This window comes from Pinus tabuliformis, chromosome 6 (genome assembly GCF_031772625.1).
Source record: "Pinus tabuliformis cultivar Carrire ecotype Pingquan chromosome 6, CPIR1, whole genome shotgun sequence".
Classification (NCBI taxonomy): domain Eukaryota; kingdom Viridiplantae; phylum Streptophyta; class Pinopsida; order Pinales; family Pinaceae; genus Pinus; species Pinus tabuliformis.
The window spans coordinates 1,128,290,037-1,128,307,981 of NC_142292.1; the positions used below are offsets into that span (position 1 = coordinate 1,128,290,037).

The 17,945-nt window shown below is 37.9% G+C and overlaps 1 protein-coding gene across 5 annotated transcripts in view; it reads right to left on the minus strand.

The window, feature by feature from the left end:
- Positions 1-14,122, minus strand: part of LOC149262857 (uncharacterized) — a 292,938-nt gene extending 278,816 nt beyond the window's left edge. The window contains exons 1-5 of one of the 5 annotated variants that reach the window (XM_089425317.1): positions 13,682-14,119; positions 10,009-13,592; positions 9,136-9,725; positions 8,968-9,041; positions 8,537-8,621 (exon numbers count right to left, since the gene is read on the minus strand). In XM_089425317.1, coding sequence (XP_089281443.1) covers positions 8,537-8,621; positions 8,968-9,041; positions 9,136-9,725; positions 10,009-13,195 — 3,936 coding nt within the window. In that variant the 5' untranslated portion in view covers positions 13,196-13,592; positions 13,682-14,119. Of the gene's footprint in view, positions 1-3,310; positions 4,872-8,536; positions 8,622-8,967; positions 9,042-9,135; positions 9,726-10,008 lie in introns of those variants that run through there. The other 4 variants (XM_089425329.1, XM_089425323.1, XM_089425315.1 and 1 more) reach the window with 4 other exon arrangements.
- Between the last annotated feature and the right edge of the window lie 3,823 nt (positions 14,123-17,945).

The following is a 17,945-nucleotide window of genomic DNA, read 5'->3' on the forward strand; positions in this document are numbered from 1 at the left end:
AGGGCAAGCATGTCTAGGGATTGGTGAGGAACACTTTCCTCGGTGAGAGGGATTGTTAAAATTTGGGTACCAGAAGACAAGTGGTTCCTTAAGGCTTTGATCTTTGGCCTCAGGAAAAGTGTCCAAATTTATTTTTTACTTTTCTCCTAAAATGACCTTTATAAGTGGTAAAGTCAATTTAATTTAAAAATGACTTTATAAGTGGTAAAATTACATTCTAATTTAAAAGAGACTTTATAAGTGTTAAAGCTACATTCTAATTTAAAGGTGACTTTATTAAAGTCAATGAAGAATTAGAAAGTGAAAAAGTGACCATGGAAATATAAGGCTATGTGGATCTTTATTTAAGTGGGTGAATTAAAAAATATAAAGTGAGAATTAAATGCACATTTATTCTCATCCCTAGATCTAAATGAATCTCAGCCATTAGATCTTAGGGTAACTCAAAAGGTCATTTAGAGAATAAAAAGAGAAGAGAAAAGAAAAAGATCAATTCATTTTTTCATGAGCATTTGAGAGAAAGAGAAGAGAGAGGTAGGGCCCTCGCTGTTATCCAAGTCCTGAAAGGCCCCTACTATCAGCCTAAAGACTCTCCTCATAATGCCATCATTGTAAGTAGGGGTAGGTGCAGTCAACATCATGATAGACATTTTCACCAAAGCCGTACCACAGGGCAAGCATGTCTAGGGAGTGGTGAGGAACACTTTCCTCGGTGAGAGGGATTGTTAAAATTTGGGTACCAGAGGACAAGTGGTTCCTTAAGGCTTTGATCTTTGGCCTCAGGAAAAGTGTCCAAATTTATTTTTTACTTTTCTCCTAAAGTGACTTTTATAAGTGGTAAAGTCAATTTAATTTAAAAATGACTTTATAAGTGGTAAAATTACATTCTAATTTAAAAGAGACTTTATAAGTGTTAAAGCTACATTCTAATTTAAAGGTGACTTTATTAAAGTCAATGAAGAATTAACTCAAAAGGTCATTTAGAGAATAAAAAGAGAAGAGAAAAGGAAAAGATCAATTCATTTTTTCATGAGCATTTGAGAGAAAGAAAAGAGAGAGGTAGGGCCCTCGCTGTTATCCAAGTCCTGAAAGGCCCCTACTATCAGCCTAAAGACTCTCCTCATAATGCCATCATTGTAAGGAAGGGTAGGTGCAGTCAACATCATGATAGACATTTTCACCAAAGCCTTACCACAGGGCAAGCATGTCTAGGGAGTGGTGAGGAACACTTTCCTCGGTGAGAGGGATTGTTAAAATTTGGGTTCCAGACGACAAGTGGTTCCTTAAGGCTTTGATCTTTGGCCTCAGGAAAAGTGTCCAAATTTATTTTTTACTTTTCTCCTAAAGTGACCTTTATAAGTGGTAAAGTCAATTTAATTTAAAAGTGACTTTATAAGTGGTAAAATTACATTCTAATTTAAAAGAGACTTTATAAGTGTTAAGTGGTAAAGTCAATTTAATTTAAAAGTGACTTTATAAGTGGTAAAATTACATTCTAATTTAAAAGAGACTTTATAAGTGTTAAAGCTACATTCTAATTTAAAGGTGACTTTATTAAAGTCAATGAAGAATTAACTCAAAAGGTCATTTAGAGAATAAAAAGAGAAGAGAAAAGGAAAAGATCAATTCATTTTTTCATGAGCATTTGAGAGAAAGAAAAGAGAGAGGTAGGGCCCTCGCTGTTATCCAAGTCCTGAAAGGCCCCTACTATCAGCCTAAAGACTCTCCTCATAATGCCATCATTGTAAGGAAGGGTAGGTGCAGTCAACATCATGATAGACATTTTCACCAAAGCCTTACCATAGGGCAAGCATGTCTAGGGAGTGGTGAGGAACACTTTCCTCGGTGAGAGGGATTGTTAAAATTTGGGTACCAGACGACAAGTGATTCCTTAAGGCTTTGATCTTTGGCCTCAGGAAAAGTGTCCAAATTTATTTTTTACTTTTCTCCTAAAGTGACCTTTATAAGTGGTAAAGTCAATTTAATTTAAAAGTGACTTTATAAGTGGTAAAATTACATTCTAATTTAAAAGAGACTTTATAAGTGTTAAAGCTACATTCTAATTTAAAGGTGACTTTATTAAAGTCAATGAAGAATTAGAAAGTGAAAAAGTGACTATGGAAATATAAGGCTATGTGGATCTTTATTTAAGTGGGTGAATTAAAAAATATAAAGTGAGAATTAAATGCACATTTATTCTCATCCCTAGATCTAAATGAATCTCAGCCATTAGATCTTAGGGTAACTCAAAAGGTCATTTAGAGAATAAAAAGAGAAGAGAAAAGGAAAAGATCAATTCATTTTTTCATGAGCATTTGAGAGAAAGAGAAGAGAGAGGTAGGGCCCTCGCTGTTATCCAAGTCCTGAAAGGCCCCTACTATCAGCCTAAAGACTCTCCTCATAATGCCATCATTGTAAGGAGGGGTAGGTGCAGTCAACATCATGATACCACTGAGACAGGAGGCAACTATATGTCTAACCTCTTCACAAGTGTGCTCCAAGAATCTGTGCTAAATCAAGGCAAGCATTGTTTGTTTGAGTGCCCAATTTAGAACCCTCAAATCAGATTGGCTCACTTTAGAAAGATGTGAATCCAATTTCTGCAAATAAGAGAGGGCTTTTTCAGTCACCTTCACGTCTTTCAAGTCTGATCCAAGTGCATAAAGCCAATTTCCTACCTCCTATTCCTTTTGCAAATCCCTTATTTGCTCCAGCTGTAAGATAGCATGTACCCTTTTTGAAAAAACTTTGTTGTTTGGTTTTCTTCTTTGGCTCATGGAATCAAGTGATGAACTGTTACTAAGGGTGTTTATGAAGGCTTTGACCCAATCATCCATAGTGGCTACTGTAGTGTACCAAGCAAATAGAGTGCACAGTATCTACTTCTTCAAGCAAATGTTTCCAAAAATATTAGAAACTTCTTTGACACCTGGGAAAGTAATCTGATCCAAACTGAGCTTGACAACCAATTCGGTTCCTTCTAAATGCTGCTACAGGCCTATCCCCAAATGTAGGCAACTCTATGTATTATTAATTTGTCCAAAAATGATGTAGTTGTAAGCCTTTCTATTTCAAATAATAAGGGGCTATGAGAATGAGCACACAGGTTCAAATATTCAAAGGCTCTTTTGTTTCTGAATATCAGTCCAGAATATGAAGCATACATTCAACAACGTCCAATATTTCTAACATTTTCATAGCAGAAAAATAAATTACTAAGATTCTAAGAACAAAACAGATACAGTGGAACCTGGTTACTGTAGATGTGGTTTGCATAACAGAACCTTTCAGAGAGAGAGTATTTGTGTTCATTCATCAATAAATCAGCTCCTTCTTGCAACAACTTGCCTCTTCTGAGAATATTGGCTAGTGGGCAACTCCAGCAAGGCAAATATCAGCAAGGAAATGTAATCTGGAACAAATATAGAGGTTGAACAGTCACTCGAATGAGTTCAAATCACTGACTATTTTCCAACGAAACAAGCAGCAGCACTTTGTCCTTATGGTAACAATGCACAACTCCTTCCATACAGCTCTGGAGTGTTGTTATCATACTGGTATACACACTGTCGAGGAAGCTTCAGCGCAGTGTTTACTTCAGCGATAAAGGCTCAGCACTTGTGCTACTTAATGTGCAGCTTCGGCAATGGACTTCACTGGAATATCAGTCCCAAGATACCAACAACTCATCCCTATGACTATGTACTGAATCTTCCAGCAGAAGAGTGATAGTAGGTAGACTTGACCAACTCGTACAAGAGCGGCTTGGCCTCAAAACAAACAGACCACAGCTTCAGCAAATGTTTGAGGTTTGACCCTTCTCAAGGGGTGAAGTTCACGGCTCTTCAAGTGCATAGATCTCAGCCGTCAAGGGTACCGACACACAGCACCTTAGTGTGACAATCCATCTCTGTGATACCAAGAGAGGTTCAATCCTCTAACAAAGTGAAAAACTCGACCTCTGACCAGGGATTTGTGGGCCCCAAACCCTATAAACTCAGCCTCTATTTAGTCCAAGAAACTCGTCCAGCTTGAATAGAGAATTGACGGCCAACAATAGTAGTTACGCATTGCTAAAAATAAGTGATAACTCGGCCCAATAGCATAGTGAACTCGTCCCTTAATACAACGTTGATCCCCCTTCCAAGTTGGAAGCAGTCATATGTATCAGTTTCCTATGGCAAGTTCCAGCAGTGAAGACTCAGGAATCGACCCAGCTGTAAGTACAAACTCGTCCAAACTCCAGTGTATACCCAAAAAATGGGTCTATATTTAGTGGGTACCAGCTCTCAGAAACAAAGGAATCTCGTTCCAAACATGTAACAATAACTCTGCCCACAAATCTAATACAGGTAATTTCTTTATTGGTTGTAGACTGAACCCTGTTAGGCTCAGATTTCGATCCAGCTAACAAGAGCTGTGACCAACAACAAATATGAAGCGAACTCATCCTTTTTCACAAGAGTAATCGATTCACAAAGTATTGTAGCTCGACCTCAACAAGTTGACTTTTGATCTTTCACGTCCAAAGGATGAGATTTTCGTCCCCTGTCTTGCTAGGAAAAACAACCCCTTCACACTCAGGACTCGGCCTTCTTAAATCTGGCATGGTTCGCTGGGACACCGCCCACAATCTGAAGGGTAATGTCGCCTCTTCATATGCCCAGGTGCTCAATTTCAGCAAGAATATGCCACCACTGTGCCCAGAATACTTCAGATGGGTTAATAACCTTTTGCAATTATCCACAGGCTCAACTGATTCGGCTCGACTCCAGTGAAGAATTGTGGCCCAAACTCCACGATGGCTATAAACTTCAACATTCTTCCACCCAGTGATTCGACACCCTCGGAGAAATTTCAATTTCCAGCACCTACGGAACAATAGATTTTGAATGGCACTCTAAATAATTAACCTCTTCAATTATATCCACGACCTCTATTAAAATTTTGATAAAAATATATTTGGACCTCACATAATGATTTGCCCAACAACAGAGTTGGTCAGCCCCCAACTTAAAATATGTGCCACGATTTTTATTAAAAGTCGAATGGCTCACTTTGTCAATTTGTTGAACTTTTATTGTTTTTGTAACAATTTGTAGGACATTTTACTGTAAAAAAAGTCGTTGCAACTGAAAACCCGCAAGCTTAGCCAAGACCAAAGCTCTAATACCACTGTAATGTCCCAAACGAAGGAAATTTGGAACAAACCCTTCAAATCAAATTATCTAGCACTTAATAGGAATTGCCATGGAAACCGAAACACCAGAAATTTGACTTAAACCATAAACCCACAAATTGCATAAAATCTCATTAAAAATCACAACATGAGGAACAATGAGAAATGTAGCAACCAAAATCCAGCGTTATTATATATAGATAAATGCCAATACAATAGCTGGGAATGACCCTCTGGTCTCCAAACTGAAACAGAAAAACAATCACTACACTTGTGGATTCTAAATGAATCCACCAAGGGGAGATGGGTGCTCGCCCAATCTCTCTAAATCACCTGAGGATTTTTTCCTGGGGCTACCAATGGAGTAGAGAACCACGTTCTCATCCTCTGATACAAGAAACAATATCATCTCCAAGATGTCCTCCAATGGTCTCCTCCTCCTCTTTCATAGATTTGATGGACCCCTCCAGAACATTTTATTTTATTATTATTTTAATCATGGACCACTTTTCCCTCTTTTATTAAAATATTCTTTTTAATGCGAGAAAAAGGTAAATTGGCCACCATGACTCCTCAGGTCACTGAAACTCACATCCAAAAATCTCATCATATAGATCTCATTGTTTCAGTTCCAACAAGCTATTATACTGACGTGTTTCATCAATTAATCTCCCCCGAATGCCACCTCGAGCATAATTAATTAAGTTATGCCCAATAATAATGTTGATTTTTATAATAATGTTGATTTTTGAAAGTTGTCGGAATGCAACGGAACGAAAGGCAAACTATGTTGATGATGGAATATGCCAAGCGAATGCCATCAAATCCCATAAAAACTCCTCAAAATTCCATCGGGACCCCTGTGACATAAACTTGTTCCACTAACCTGGCCATCCCCTGTCCTGGAAATCCACCCTGGCTGTACTATGAAGAAGAATAAACATGGGGACATGACAATAAAGTGGTGGTGGACTATCCAAACCAACATCTATCCATTAGGAGATGGCATCAAGATTATAGGGGAAGAAGGCTCAAGTATGATGGAGAAGACATAATCAAGAGATGAATAGATATGTTATTACTAGTCCAAAACAAATTTCCAGACTAAGAATAACTAAGGGCCCTTGTTTAAGATGCATTGTCACAAGATCACTACAAATTAATAATGTGCAACCATGAAGAATAGAGAAATCACCACATATGAAATCATAGATGTCGTAGATTATATATGAAATCCTAGATGAAGTAGATTGGGTATGAAAAACTTCTAATTGAATGATCAACCAACAACATATCATATCTTCAAATCTGATTTCATCATGAGATCAAAGAGCTATAATGTAACACATTTCATTTTCTTTCTTAGTTATAACAGAAAATTCTAGCAGCAAATACCTTCAATTAATCCAAAGCTACATCAAGAGTTAGGGAGGATTTTAACTCAACCCTGACCTACTCTTATTGGAGCAATAATGCCCTTCTACAAAGATTATTTCAGCATCAAAATATAATGTCAAGCCTTGCAAAACCATAGCTACCCATGCAAGAGAAAGGAGAAATGGAGAAACATTACATTGAGTTTGACCCTTAACTTCTTCCTCAAAAGAGATCTTCAACTAGGCTTAAAGGGGAAATCCCATTCATCCAAGCATGATTTCACAAACTTGCAAATGAGAGCTCTCTTCCTTTTATAGAACTTCACCTCTAACATTTTACAATAAAGTGTGGTTCAGTAATTCTAGATCCATGAACCTTCTAAAAATAGTAATATTGAAGTACACAAAGAAGGTTTAGAAGTATCCTTCAAGTTAGGCAATGCTCATGAATGGTGAAAAGATGCACAAAATAGGGCTCAATTTAGACTTTGTTGACGCATGTGCCACCTCCTCCTCCTAAAATAGCAATAGAACTCAAAAAAAGGTGGAGCACTCCATTAGAATAGTCAAATGTGGCTAGGGTTTTTAGATGGAAAATTTGAAATCACCATTACTCTCTCAATAATCATCCCACTCTCTATTATGACAAAAATTCACAAATGCTTTAGCCATTCTACATCTAATGGCATCAATCTAGCACCAATTTGGGAACTCTGTCAAAAGATATCTATTATTCTCTGGAAACAGGACATAAAGGAGTCATTCTAGATGTTTATAAATGGCACACTCATCACAAATGTTCTCCTTGCTACGTGTGATATGAATGCTACGTGACATCTTCTTGACTAGGGCATTGCTCTTCTTTTGCACATGTGACTTGATTATGCAATGAAAACTCCCATATATTCTTCAAAATGATAGGCATTCCTTCCATGAAGATTCTTTGACCACTACGAGTCTTGAGAGGGTTCTAGGTGACACATATCAATCTTCATGAGGGGCATTCTTTGGAAACCTCTCTATTTACTTGTAGATGATGCCCAAAGCCCACAAGAATGATCAGTCATGTCTCAATGTACGTAGAAATGCCTCATGTGATGTGAGATGAACCCAAGTGGTGAGAAGTGTATTCAAATATGTAACTTTTGCCTTGAAAACTGTGGAAGACGCCTCAAAGGTACCTTCCAATGGAGAAATATGCATGAAAATATGTAGATAAGTGTGCCAAAAGATTAATGTCTACTACATGTGCATCCTTGCCACCAAATAAGTGAACTCGACAACAAAATGTACCTCAAAATACATGAATATCCCACAACGTGTGAAACAAAAGGTAAACACATGGATCTTCATCAACACCTCTCAAATGACTCGTACCATTCTCCAAAGTTCACATTCTTATTCTTGGTCAAGCTGCTTATTACTTGCATTTTCAGGTGGTAACACTTCTCTTCCCAGTATTGCATTAAGGGGGTTCAAAACAGTAAGTTGAATTATTATATGAATTTCCATTATTTGTAATATTAATTCATTGTTATATTAGGAACCCATTTTTCCCATTCCTTCAGTTCAGTAATAGTGCTGGTACAAATTTCTCCAGTTTTTTGTACTTCAAAAATAAGTTTCTTAAGATGAAACTTACTCCTCTACTTAAACTTGTCAATGCTCTGTCCTAAACAGATTCAACAGAAATTAGTTGAAGATGCAAGTCAAAAGCTTTATTCTATTTTACATACTAGTCCTAGAAATTCCTGGACCTGTCAACATTAAGTTATAAACAGCTTGACCAAGAATAGGATACACCCTACTCAGTTAATGCACACCAACATCATGAAAAAACTAACGATTGCCTTCTAGCGAAACACATATTATATTCGAAAATCACTTCTAGAATTTAGCTTAACATGGTGGCAAACATTCATCACATGAACATGGAAAACCAAGAGTAAGTCACAAACCAAAATAAACATGAGAAACATACCTTGATGGCAGAGAAAAGGTGTGCTACGCCTGATTGTGTCCAATCTTTTCCAACCAAAGGCATGAACTGGCCCAACACATCTGATCTGTAATATGTTATACCATATTAAGCTCAATATTAACTACTTTAACCAATTTTATCCACATGCTTACCAACTGAAAATAGAAATATACACAGAACAAGTTTAATTATGCATCTCCGTAAAGCACACAGCAAGGAGAGGACTACAACAGCTTCTTAAATAGCCTTTCAAAAATTAATTGCCTGCTTTGCCGGGACTTTGTATTCATAAAACACCACTCCCTAACCCATTATGTTTGCTAAATAATATTAGTTTTTTAAAACTACAATAAAATGCTTAAGAACAATCACCATTCCGTATTGGCAACTTTAGAACTAGAGAACTGAGTAAATGCATATTTAGTATTTACTTGGTAATGGTGCCGTCTACATCTGACACAACTATTCGCGTGTTCCACTTCCATAAATATATTCGAGCATCAACCTGTTGAAACAAAATGCACGAGTTAAAAATTTATTTAACAGTAAAAACTGATAAAGCTTACCTCAGAATTTACACATATATGTCAATAGCGAACCTGTTGCTTCCCTAGCACTCTTGTAGAGAACGTAAAGGTGATCATATTTTGTCCATCTTTTAGGTTCAAGGACGACAACTGCCCTGATGTTGGAGTATTTGACCTCACTTTGTGTCTTCCAGTTCGCCTGTAAAAATCACTTTTTATTTCCAATGCCCCATCAAAGGAGCTTTGTAAAGCAGCTTCGGGATCAACCATCAGTTGATCTTTTGGCAGCATTGACACGGACTTTCTTTCAGCAGTCTTGATCCTCCTGAATCTAAAAGGCCAAAGTTTCCAACCACCACCAGAGGTAACAAAAGAGTCAGAAGTACACCTCCCTAATGTATTCTCAACCCATTCAACAGGTATTGCACCCTCTGGATTAACCGGTTCTTCAAATCCAAAAGAAACCATTCCAAGAATGATCGGTGCTGCTGCATCCCAAGGGAAATATCGTCCTCCAATTTTCACAACAAGCTTTTTATTCTTTGTGATTGCTGCACCTGAATTATGGAAATCCTCCAATGACAATTTTTGAGAATCAAAAGCCTGTGCAGCGGCCTCAGTTCCCATTCCCTCTGACAGTAAGTGTCCACAGAGAGAAATTTCTATACAAACAAGTATCTATTGTCACTAAAAATACAGATAAGTATCCATTTTCACTTAAAAAACACAAATTAATAGTGTTGAATAAAAGCAATATCAAACACTCTACGTAGAATCGTATCTTTAAAAAATATTTCAGAAAAATGATGCCTTGATATTTTGAGATTAACCGTGTTCTTTCAGAAAGATATGGGAAAGAACACAATCTCACTCAACTATGTACTAGAAACAAGTTAGTGTTCTAAACTCTACCAAAATTCTCAGAATATGTAATGTATTGCATACCAATACCAGAGTCGGGTTGCACACTTGCAATCGCAGCTTCTGTTGCATTCCCATTTTTCAAGATATCGGAAGAATTTTCTGATGCGGTCAAACCATGGACTGTCTCTTTGTCAGGAGCACTAGATTTCACGTGTTGAGAATTTGGGAAAGGTATATCATGATTCATCCTTTGTTGTAAACAGGCACAATCAAAGCCCAGGGAACGGCTGAATACATGATCAGCACCTAGACTTTCTATATCTAAGAAATGGTTTACCGTGTTAGGTAATGAGCACGATGTTTGTGCAATATCCCTTTTGCCTTTCATATGCAATCCAGGAAGGTTTGCCGTGTTAGGTAACGAGCACGATGTTTCTGCAATATCTCTTTTGTTTTTCATATGCAATCCAGGAATACATATAGGGCTTGTTCTAGTCCTTGACAGCTCAGACATACTGCCATCTAGGGAGTCACCTATGATGTCTGTTACATTCACATTCTCAGTAGATGGTACCTGGGGGTCATCAGGTTGTTGATCAGAATATGCAAGTTCTTCATTAGATTTATTAGTCTCAACCATTCTGCTCTCTCTTTTATCCTGATCCATAGAAAAGTATAAGTTGCAATCACCCATTTCTTCTCGCATATCTGGGGATTGGTTAGAAAGAGATAAAGAATTTTTCAGCCCATAATCATCATCAAAGGTCAAGTCCAGATCTTCGCCACTCCCATTCCTCGTGAATTCATTTACATAGGTTTCCTTGGTCTCTATGTGAAACTGTTCGTGCTTTCCAGACTGATTGTTTGCCCAAATAAATTCTAGCTCCTGCGTGGCATCGGTTTGTGCAAACTTCTTGAAAGCATTTTTAGGAACTCCCCCGTTAGATTGCATCTCAAATTTTCGTCTAGGCATGCTATCTAACATAATCTCAGCCAATTGGCTGCAAGTATCAATTAACCCCATGTCTTCCTGTGCACTTTTGTAAATAAAAGATTTTTGTGTCACCAGCTTGCCGTCAAGAATTTCACTTTCTGTGGAGGTATTGTGATCAGAGAAAGACGATATATCCATCTCTTTTCCAGGAAGAATATGAATCACAGCTTCCTCATTTGGCTTCTTGTAATCCATTGGTTCGCTTTCATCCACTTGCCTATCTTGTACAACAGGCCCAACATCTTGAACCCCTTGTAAAGTTTTGGTTCCCTCATCAGATTCGATACAGGGATCTGGATCGGCCCTCGGTAGACTATTACTTATATTAGAGGTCCCGGAATGAACGTCCAGTAACATAATGGATGTAGTGCATTCATAAGACTCATTTTTCTCTACTAAAAAGACATTGTGTACCAGAGCTTCATCTTGGATCTCTCTATGCTCCATCTGTTCTTCTCCATTAGAACTGGATTTGACAAAAGACTCGGCTGCAACCTCCATCTGCGGTATAGTATTACTTTTCTCATCAGATTCCATACACAAATCTAGATTAGCTAATGCATTGAATAGGGGACCACCTAAATCAGAAATTCCAGAAGGTATGCCTGACGACAAAAGTGATGCTGTCACCATGTCTTGACTGTCGTCTGCACTCGGTAAAACTGCATCTGTATTGACTTTATTGAACTTTACTGACTCAGGAACGTTTAAATGTGGAGAGTTTGTATCTTCTTGGTCAGAGGCACCGTTCCCAGTTTGAAAGGTAACGTTAATCCCAGAAATTGGTTCCCTGAACTCATTAAATTTGCTTGAGCTTTCCTCCCGGGACATGCCAGCATTTTTGAGTTCTACTGCTTCAGGGATATTTAAATTTGGAGGATCCGTGTATTCCTCGTTAGAGGCCATGTTCTCAGGATGTGAAGCAGCAAAACTTCCAAACACTTGTTTCCTGCACTCATTACAATTGCTCAAGCTTTCTTCCATCATAAACATTTGAGCCTCTGTCTGAGATTGCTGTCTCCCTGAATCACTGAGTCGGACAGAATGCTCTAAATCTACAATACCGTCTACAGAATCCTCAAATGTTGAAGTCTCAAAATGATTGCATATTACTTGTACGGAATTCTCACTTTTTGACTCACCCTCTCTCTCTGAATCACCATGCTGAACAGAATTAGTACCTCCAGAATACTCGAAAGTTGAAGGACCAACACGATTGCTTATCACTTGTACAGAATTCTCATTTGCTGAATCATCCAAAATCGGACCAACAACAGATATATCCTGGGGAAAGGAAGGAAATATAGATGAACAAACTGTCTTATCATAACTTGTCTCGTTCTCAGTTTCCTTGCTGCCTCCCTCGACAGACCCTGAACCGTAACCAAACGAGGTGGAAAAGCAACTCATTTCAACTGATTTTTTCTGAACTGTAGTCTGCCCCTTGTTAGTGGAATCACCAGTTGCCCATTTAGCATCAAAAAGGTCAACAACTATCTCTGCCCTCTCTAATGAACTTGTTCTATGAATGTTATCACCCTCTTCCTCCCTATGTCCATCCTCTTCATCTCTCCTGGGACAGACAACTTGTGATCCCGAAAAGCTCTGCGACTTGCCTCTGAAAACAAGGCTAAAGATGGATCTCTTCCTTGAAGGTGACTTTGAAACAATTTTACCATTCTTCACGCCCGAGGAAAAGGAAGACTTTGAACCACTACTACCCGAGAGCTCGTTCTCATTTGAAGTAATGGAACTCTGTTGTTCTATCAAAAATTCTTCTTTCTTTTGACTGGACGCAATGCCTTGAGAAGAACGATCTGCTGCATCACCTGCTGCTCTATTCTCACCATCAATTTTGATTCCGACTGTATCTTCCTCATCCTTGAAGCCAATTCTTCTTCCACTACCACTTCCACCTTCACTAGTAGTTGCAGTAATCTCGTCACCAGATGACGGGGCGCTTGGAGGAGAAAGGATGATCGTCTCTTCTTCATCAAAGTCGTCTTCTTTTAAAAAATACGCTTCCCCTTTATGATCCAAATACATGTGAAAACCTGCCTCCTTTCCATTCACACTCACAGTAACAATTTTCTCCCGGCGCTTGAGAACCCCCTGAAATTTACCGAATTTCACATACCAAGGCGTGCATTTGAATGTCCCATCCTCCTGCTGAACAACTATTATGTCCACAGCACCACCAAACGGGTGGAACGGTGCGGCCACAGAATAAACACCCTGGGAAATATAATTACCCAACCTCCCTACTGCATCCATCCTTTTCTCCCCGGCAATAACATTAATCCCTCAGGTTTCCTGCTACAATAACAACAATAAAGGCTGCAACTCCCAATGGCCCATCCCAACTGCCAACTCAGCACTATTACAGGGGAAGAGCCATCAAACCCTTGCGATCCAGAATAAGAGGATTATTCTCTTTGCCGAAAAATGAAATATTATGTTATTCAATTACAGGCCTTCGCACGAATAGTTTACAGAGGTATATATCACCCACTCTTTCCAACAAATTTCTAACCCCGCTTATTTACGCCGAACCCGGCCTACCCCATAAACCCTAAAACTCCCAACATGCCAGATTAACAATAATTAGAACTTGATTTCCGTCATTGAAAGACTTGATGGAATAAATTTTGATGCCGACAGCCTTCCAAACCTATGTAACTGGATTGTCAGTAAAAAATTACGCTGCGTTTTCTGGATAGTAGAATGAAATTTTGGTTTTGCTCTCTGTGAAGACCTTACCTGGATTTTTAATTAAAGCGGCAGGCAAACCGTATGGGGGCTTCGCAATAGCCGAATCCGCGGCCAGAAGTTGAAAAAAGAATATTAGATTTAGCCTCTACGTGTTGGATACTCTTAAATGCCGCCAAAATCAAAATCAAGAGCGCACCCGGTCTAGAATTGACGAGAAAGAAAAAATAATACAGAAGCCCTGCCCGCCTACCCTTCCTCCACAGTGTCCTATATATCATATGGAACATTTCCCATCAGCCCACGCAAATATCAGATCTGACGGTGAAGGAGAGCATGTAGAGCCTATACAGAAATATGGCCGCGAGATTTCATTGACAGGGCCAGCAAACCTTTAACCAATGAGCAAGACCAGGCAAGTTTAAGTTTTCGTCCAGTAACACCACTGCAGCTACATGTAGGCATATTCCAGAGATATCCGAATTTCTCCTTATGTCGTGCCGTCATACACCTAGAACACCAGGAATGAGGGCCTACCTAGACGTAATATTAATTGACAATAATAATCTATTTTCTTTACATTTCGTGCCGTCACATGCATGATCCACGCACACGTGTTACATTATATGTTTTCACACGACGCGGAGGCTTTCCTACTTTTGTCAACGTGGCAGGCTTGTCTTTGCCGCATACTTCTAGGTCGCGTGGCATCCATGTGGAAGCTGACATCAATGTCACAGCTGCGTCACTTCTATGTCGCGTGGCATTCATGTGAACCATGTGAACCTGAAATCAATGTCACAGCTGCCTCACATTAGCTTACTTTTTTTATCAACCCGTGGCCGGGTACATCAAACAGATGAAGAAGCAATCTCTCACATAGGTTATCTTTAGCCTTATAGACCTTAAAATAATTTCTTCTTCTTTTTTTCATTTTCCTATTTGTGGTTGTCAACTACAAACTTGAGAAGCAAAATGATGTGTATTTTCATCTCACCAAAATGAACCTCACTTTTATAATTTATATTTGTAACTTTAATTGTTGTATGGAGAGTTGCTTTGTATTTTATTATTTTATTATACCAATTTATATTTATTTTAATTTTATATTTACTAAGTGTTTAAAGTGATCGAAAATTTTTGTATTTTAAGATATTTCTATTTCAAGAGATTTGATCCCTAGATCCAAAATTAGGATGGATCTATATTGGTTTAATTACCCTTTTTAAATAAGCTATATTTCACATGAATATCATGGATAATATTGACCAAGTCAAATTTACCATAATTGTTGAACAAAAATTAATGAAAAATAATAATAACCCAAAAAAATTATTTTAACATAGGGTTATTTTGTTGTTGGATATTTGCGGAAGCGAATTTTGTAGTCCCTTCGATCCATCCAATGTTTCAGATGGTTACTCCATCCATCATGAGGGACCAAAGAGTAATCATTTGAAACATTGGAAGAATAAAAAAGGTGATGATGGATGGAGTAACCATCCGAAACATTGGACGAATAGAAAAGGTGTAGTCTAACTTATAGACAAAATTGACTTTTTCACCAAAATCCAGCAAAACAATTTCAAGAAATAATGTAATTTTTTGTTGTTTAAAATGCATTTTCAAATCCTACCCAGGTCTACCTAAGTTTAGTTTGTTGGAATTGTAGAGGTTACCCTTGGAGGAGGGGACTTGGGTTAGGGCCTATTGCGAAACGTAGAGACATAATTTGTCTCACAGAAACTCATAAGCACGATGGATGCAAAACTCATGTGTTTGACGGTTATTTGAAGTTGGCAGTTTGGAACAAGGTAGCAGAAAATGGCAAAGGGTATGGGGGAATACTAGTTTTAGTGAAAGAAAAAGAAGGTCGTCACATTCAGTTAATTAAAGAAAATGCAAATAAACAATATTTATGGTTAGAAATATCAAATAATGAGAATCACATAACTATTGTAGCATGTTATTTTTCCCCTCAAGTCTCAAAAACTTACAAAAATAAGGGGTTTGACAGCAAGGATCTGTATGTAGCTTTAAAACAAGATATTCTTGTGTACTCTCAACAGGGAGAAATTCTTTTAGTAAGAGATTTCAAAGCTAGAACAGCGAATAATCAAGCTAGCATTCTTTGTTGCAAAGAGAATAACAATACTATTTGGCTCACTGAAGAGGAGAATCCCCAATGGGTGAGGTGTTCAGAAGATGACAAAGTTAGCAATCATTTTGGAGAGGAGTTGCTTACACTGTGTGGGGCTTTCACCTTAATTATTTGCAATGGTCTAGAAATATGGAAAAGGTCTGGGAACTTCACTTGCAACACATACAATGGGGCAAGTGTTGTTGACTATGTGATGTGTTCACAACGCTTGATAGAAAAGATAGATGAAGTTGATATTGGAGAGCATATTTGGGACTTAAAATCAAACCATAACCCAATTTATATAAGGTTATCATGGTTAGAAGAAAGGCGACATAACAGGAAAACTCAATGCTCTCGACAATCACTGTCAAGGGGCAAAATTGTTCTAACACAAGAAAATTGTACTATCTTTAAGACAATGTTAGAGAGATTAATTTAGAAGGAGAAAACCGATTTCAAAAGTTTCAATAGTCATGAGTTAACAAATATAATTCAAAGTGCACTTGAGAAGTGCAAAAGAGCAAAAAATAGGAAATCAAAAACAAATTGTTTTCTTGTAAATGCTTGGTTTGATGAAGAATGCAAAATGGCAAGGAGAACCTTGAGAAAGGCAAAAAAGGAGAAGATGGATGTAAAGTTATATAAGCATATACTAAAAAGGAAAAAAGATGAGTTCATGCAAACAAGGAGAGAAGAGTTAATATATTTAAGCAGGAATAATCCAAAGCTTTTATGGCAGGAACTGCAACCAAAGAAGAAACAAATTGAAAATAATATTATAGCCAATCAATGGTTTGAATATGCAAGACAACTCTGTGAAAAAGAATCTGAGGCAGAGCCCCCCCTAGGATCAACACAACTTCAAAGCTCTTCACGTTACAATAGGTGGAGAATGGAATTAAGAAGCTGAAAACGGGAAAGGCAAAGGACTTGGTTGAACTTCAAGCAGAGTATCTGCAATGGGAAATGAACGCTCTTGCACCACACATCATGGAAATATTCAACAACATCATTCAACAATGATTCCCAAGAGACTAGACAACTAGCCTAGCAATACCCCTTTTTAAAAGTGGAGACATTAATCCATCCAACTATAGAACAATTATGATCAATCCTTTGTTTGCAAAGCTTTTTGGTAGCATGGAAAAACAGAATTAGTAAGTGGGCAGAAGTAAAAGAAAATAGGGCAAGAGGACAAGCAGGTTTTAGGCCGAAGCATTCTACAGTGGATCATGATATCACGTTGAGACGCATTGTTGAAAAGGTTTGGGAGGACAAAGAAGAAGTATTTTGTTGCTTTGTTGACTTCAAAAAAGTATTTGACACAGTCCCTAGAGATAAGTTGTGGCATAGAATGGAAGAACTTGAAATTCCTGTGTATTACAAAGTCGTTGTCCATAGACTTTATGAAGAGGTGAAAGCCAAGATTAGAACTTCAACAGATATTTCAGAAAGCTTTAGAAGTGACATTGGAGTCAAGCAAGGTTGTCCTTTATCCCCTACTTTTTTGGTTTATATATTGATAAATTGGAAGAGTGGCTAAATCTGCAAGGTGGAGATGGTGTTCGGTTGGGGGAATTTGTGATAAAGATTCTTTTTATATCTTGATGATATTGTATTGCTTTCTAAATCGTCCCATGGATTGCAAATGCATTTATATGCCCTTAAGCATTTTTGTAGAGCATTGGGGATGCAAATCAATACTAGAAAAACCAAAATAATGATTTTCTCTAATAAAAGGAAGCAGAGCCAGCATACTTTCTTATTTGAAGACAACATTCTTGCAGAAGTAAATGAGTACAAGCACCTCGGGATTGATTTCAACAACAAACTCAATTGGGAGGACTGTAGAAAGAAGATAATTTTAGGAGAGTGGAAAGCATTATATGCTCTTCAAAACAGATGTAGAGAGGCAGAGTTATGGGATTGGAAAACGTTGCTTTTTGGACTCCTAGTTTGTCTAATGATGCTATATGGGTGTGAATTGTGGGCTAGCAGCACCCCCATCTCAAAATGGAAACAAATTGAGAAAATCCAAAAACGTTTGATCATGAGCAAGTTTAAAATAAAAAGTTCAGTACCTTATGAGATAATGTTGAGTGAAACAGGAGCAACTTCCATTGAAGCAATTTTTATGGTGCGGCTCATAAGATATCTAAAAAGAATTGAGCA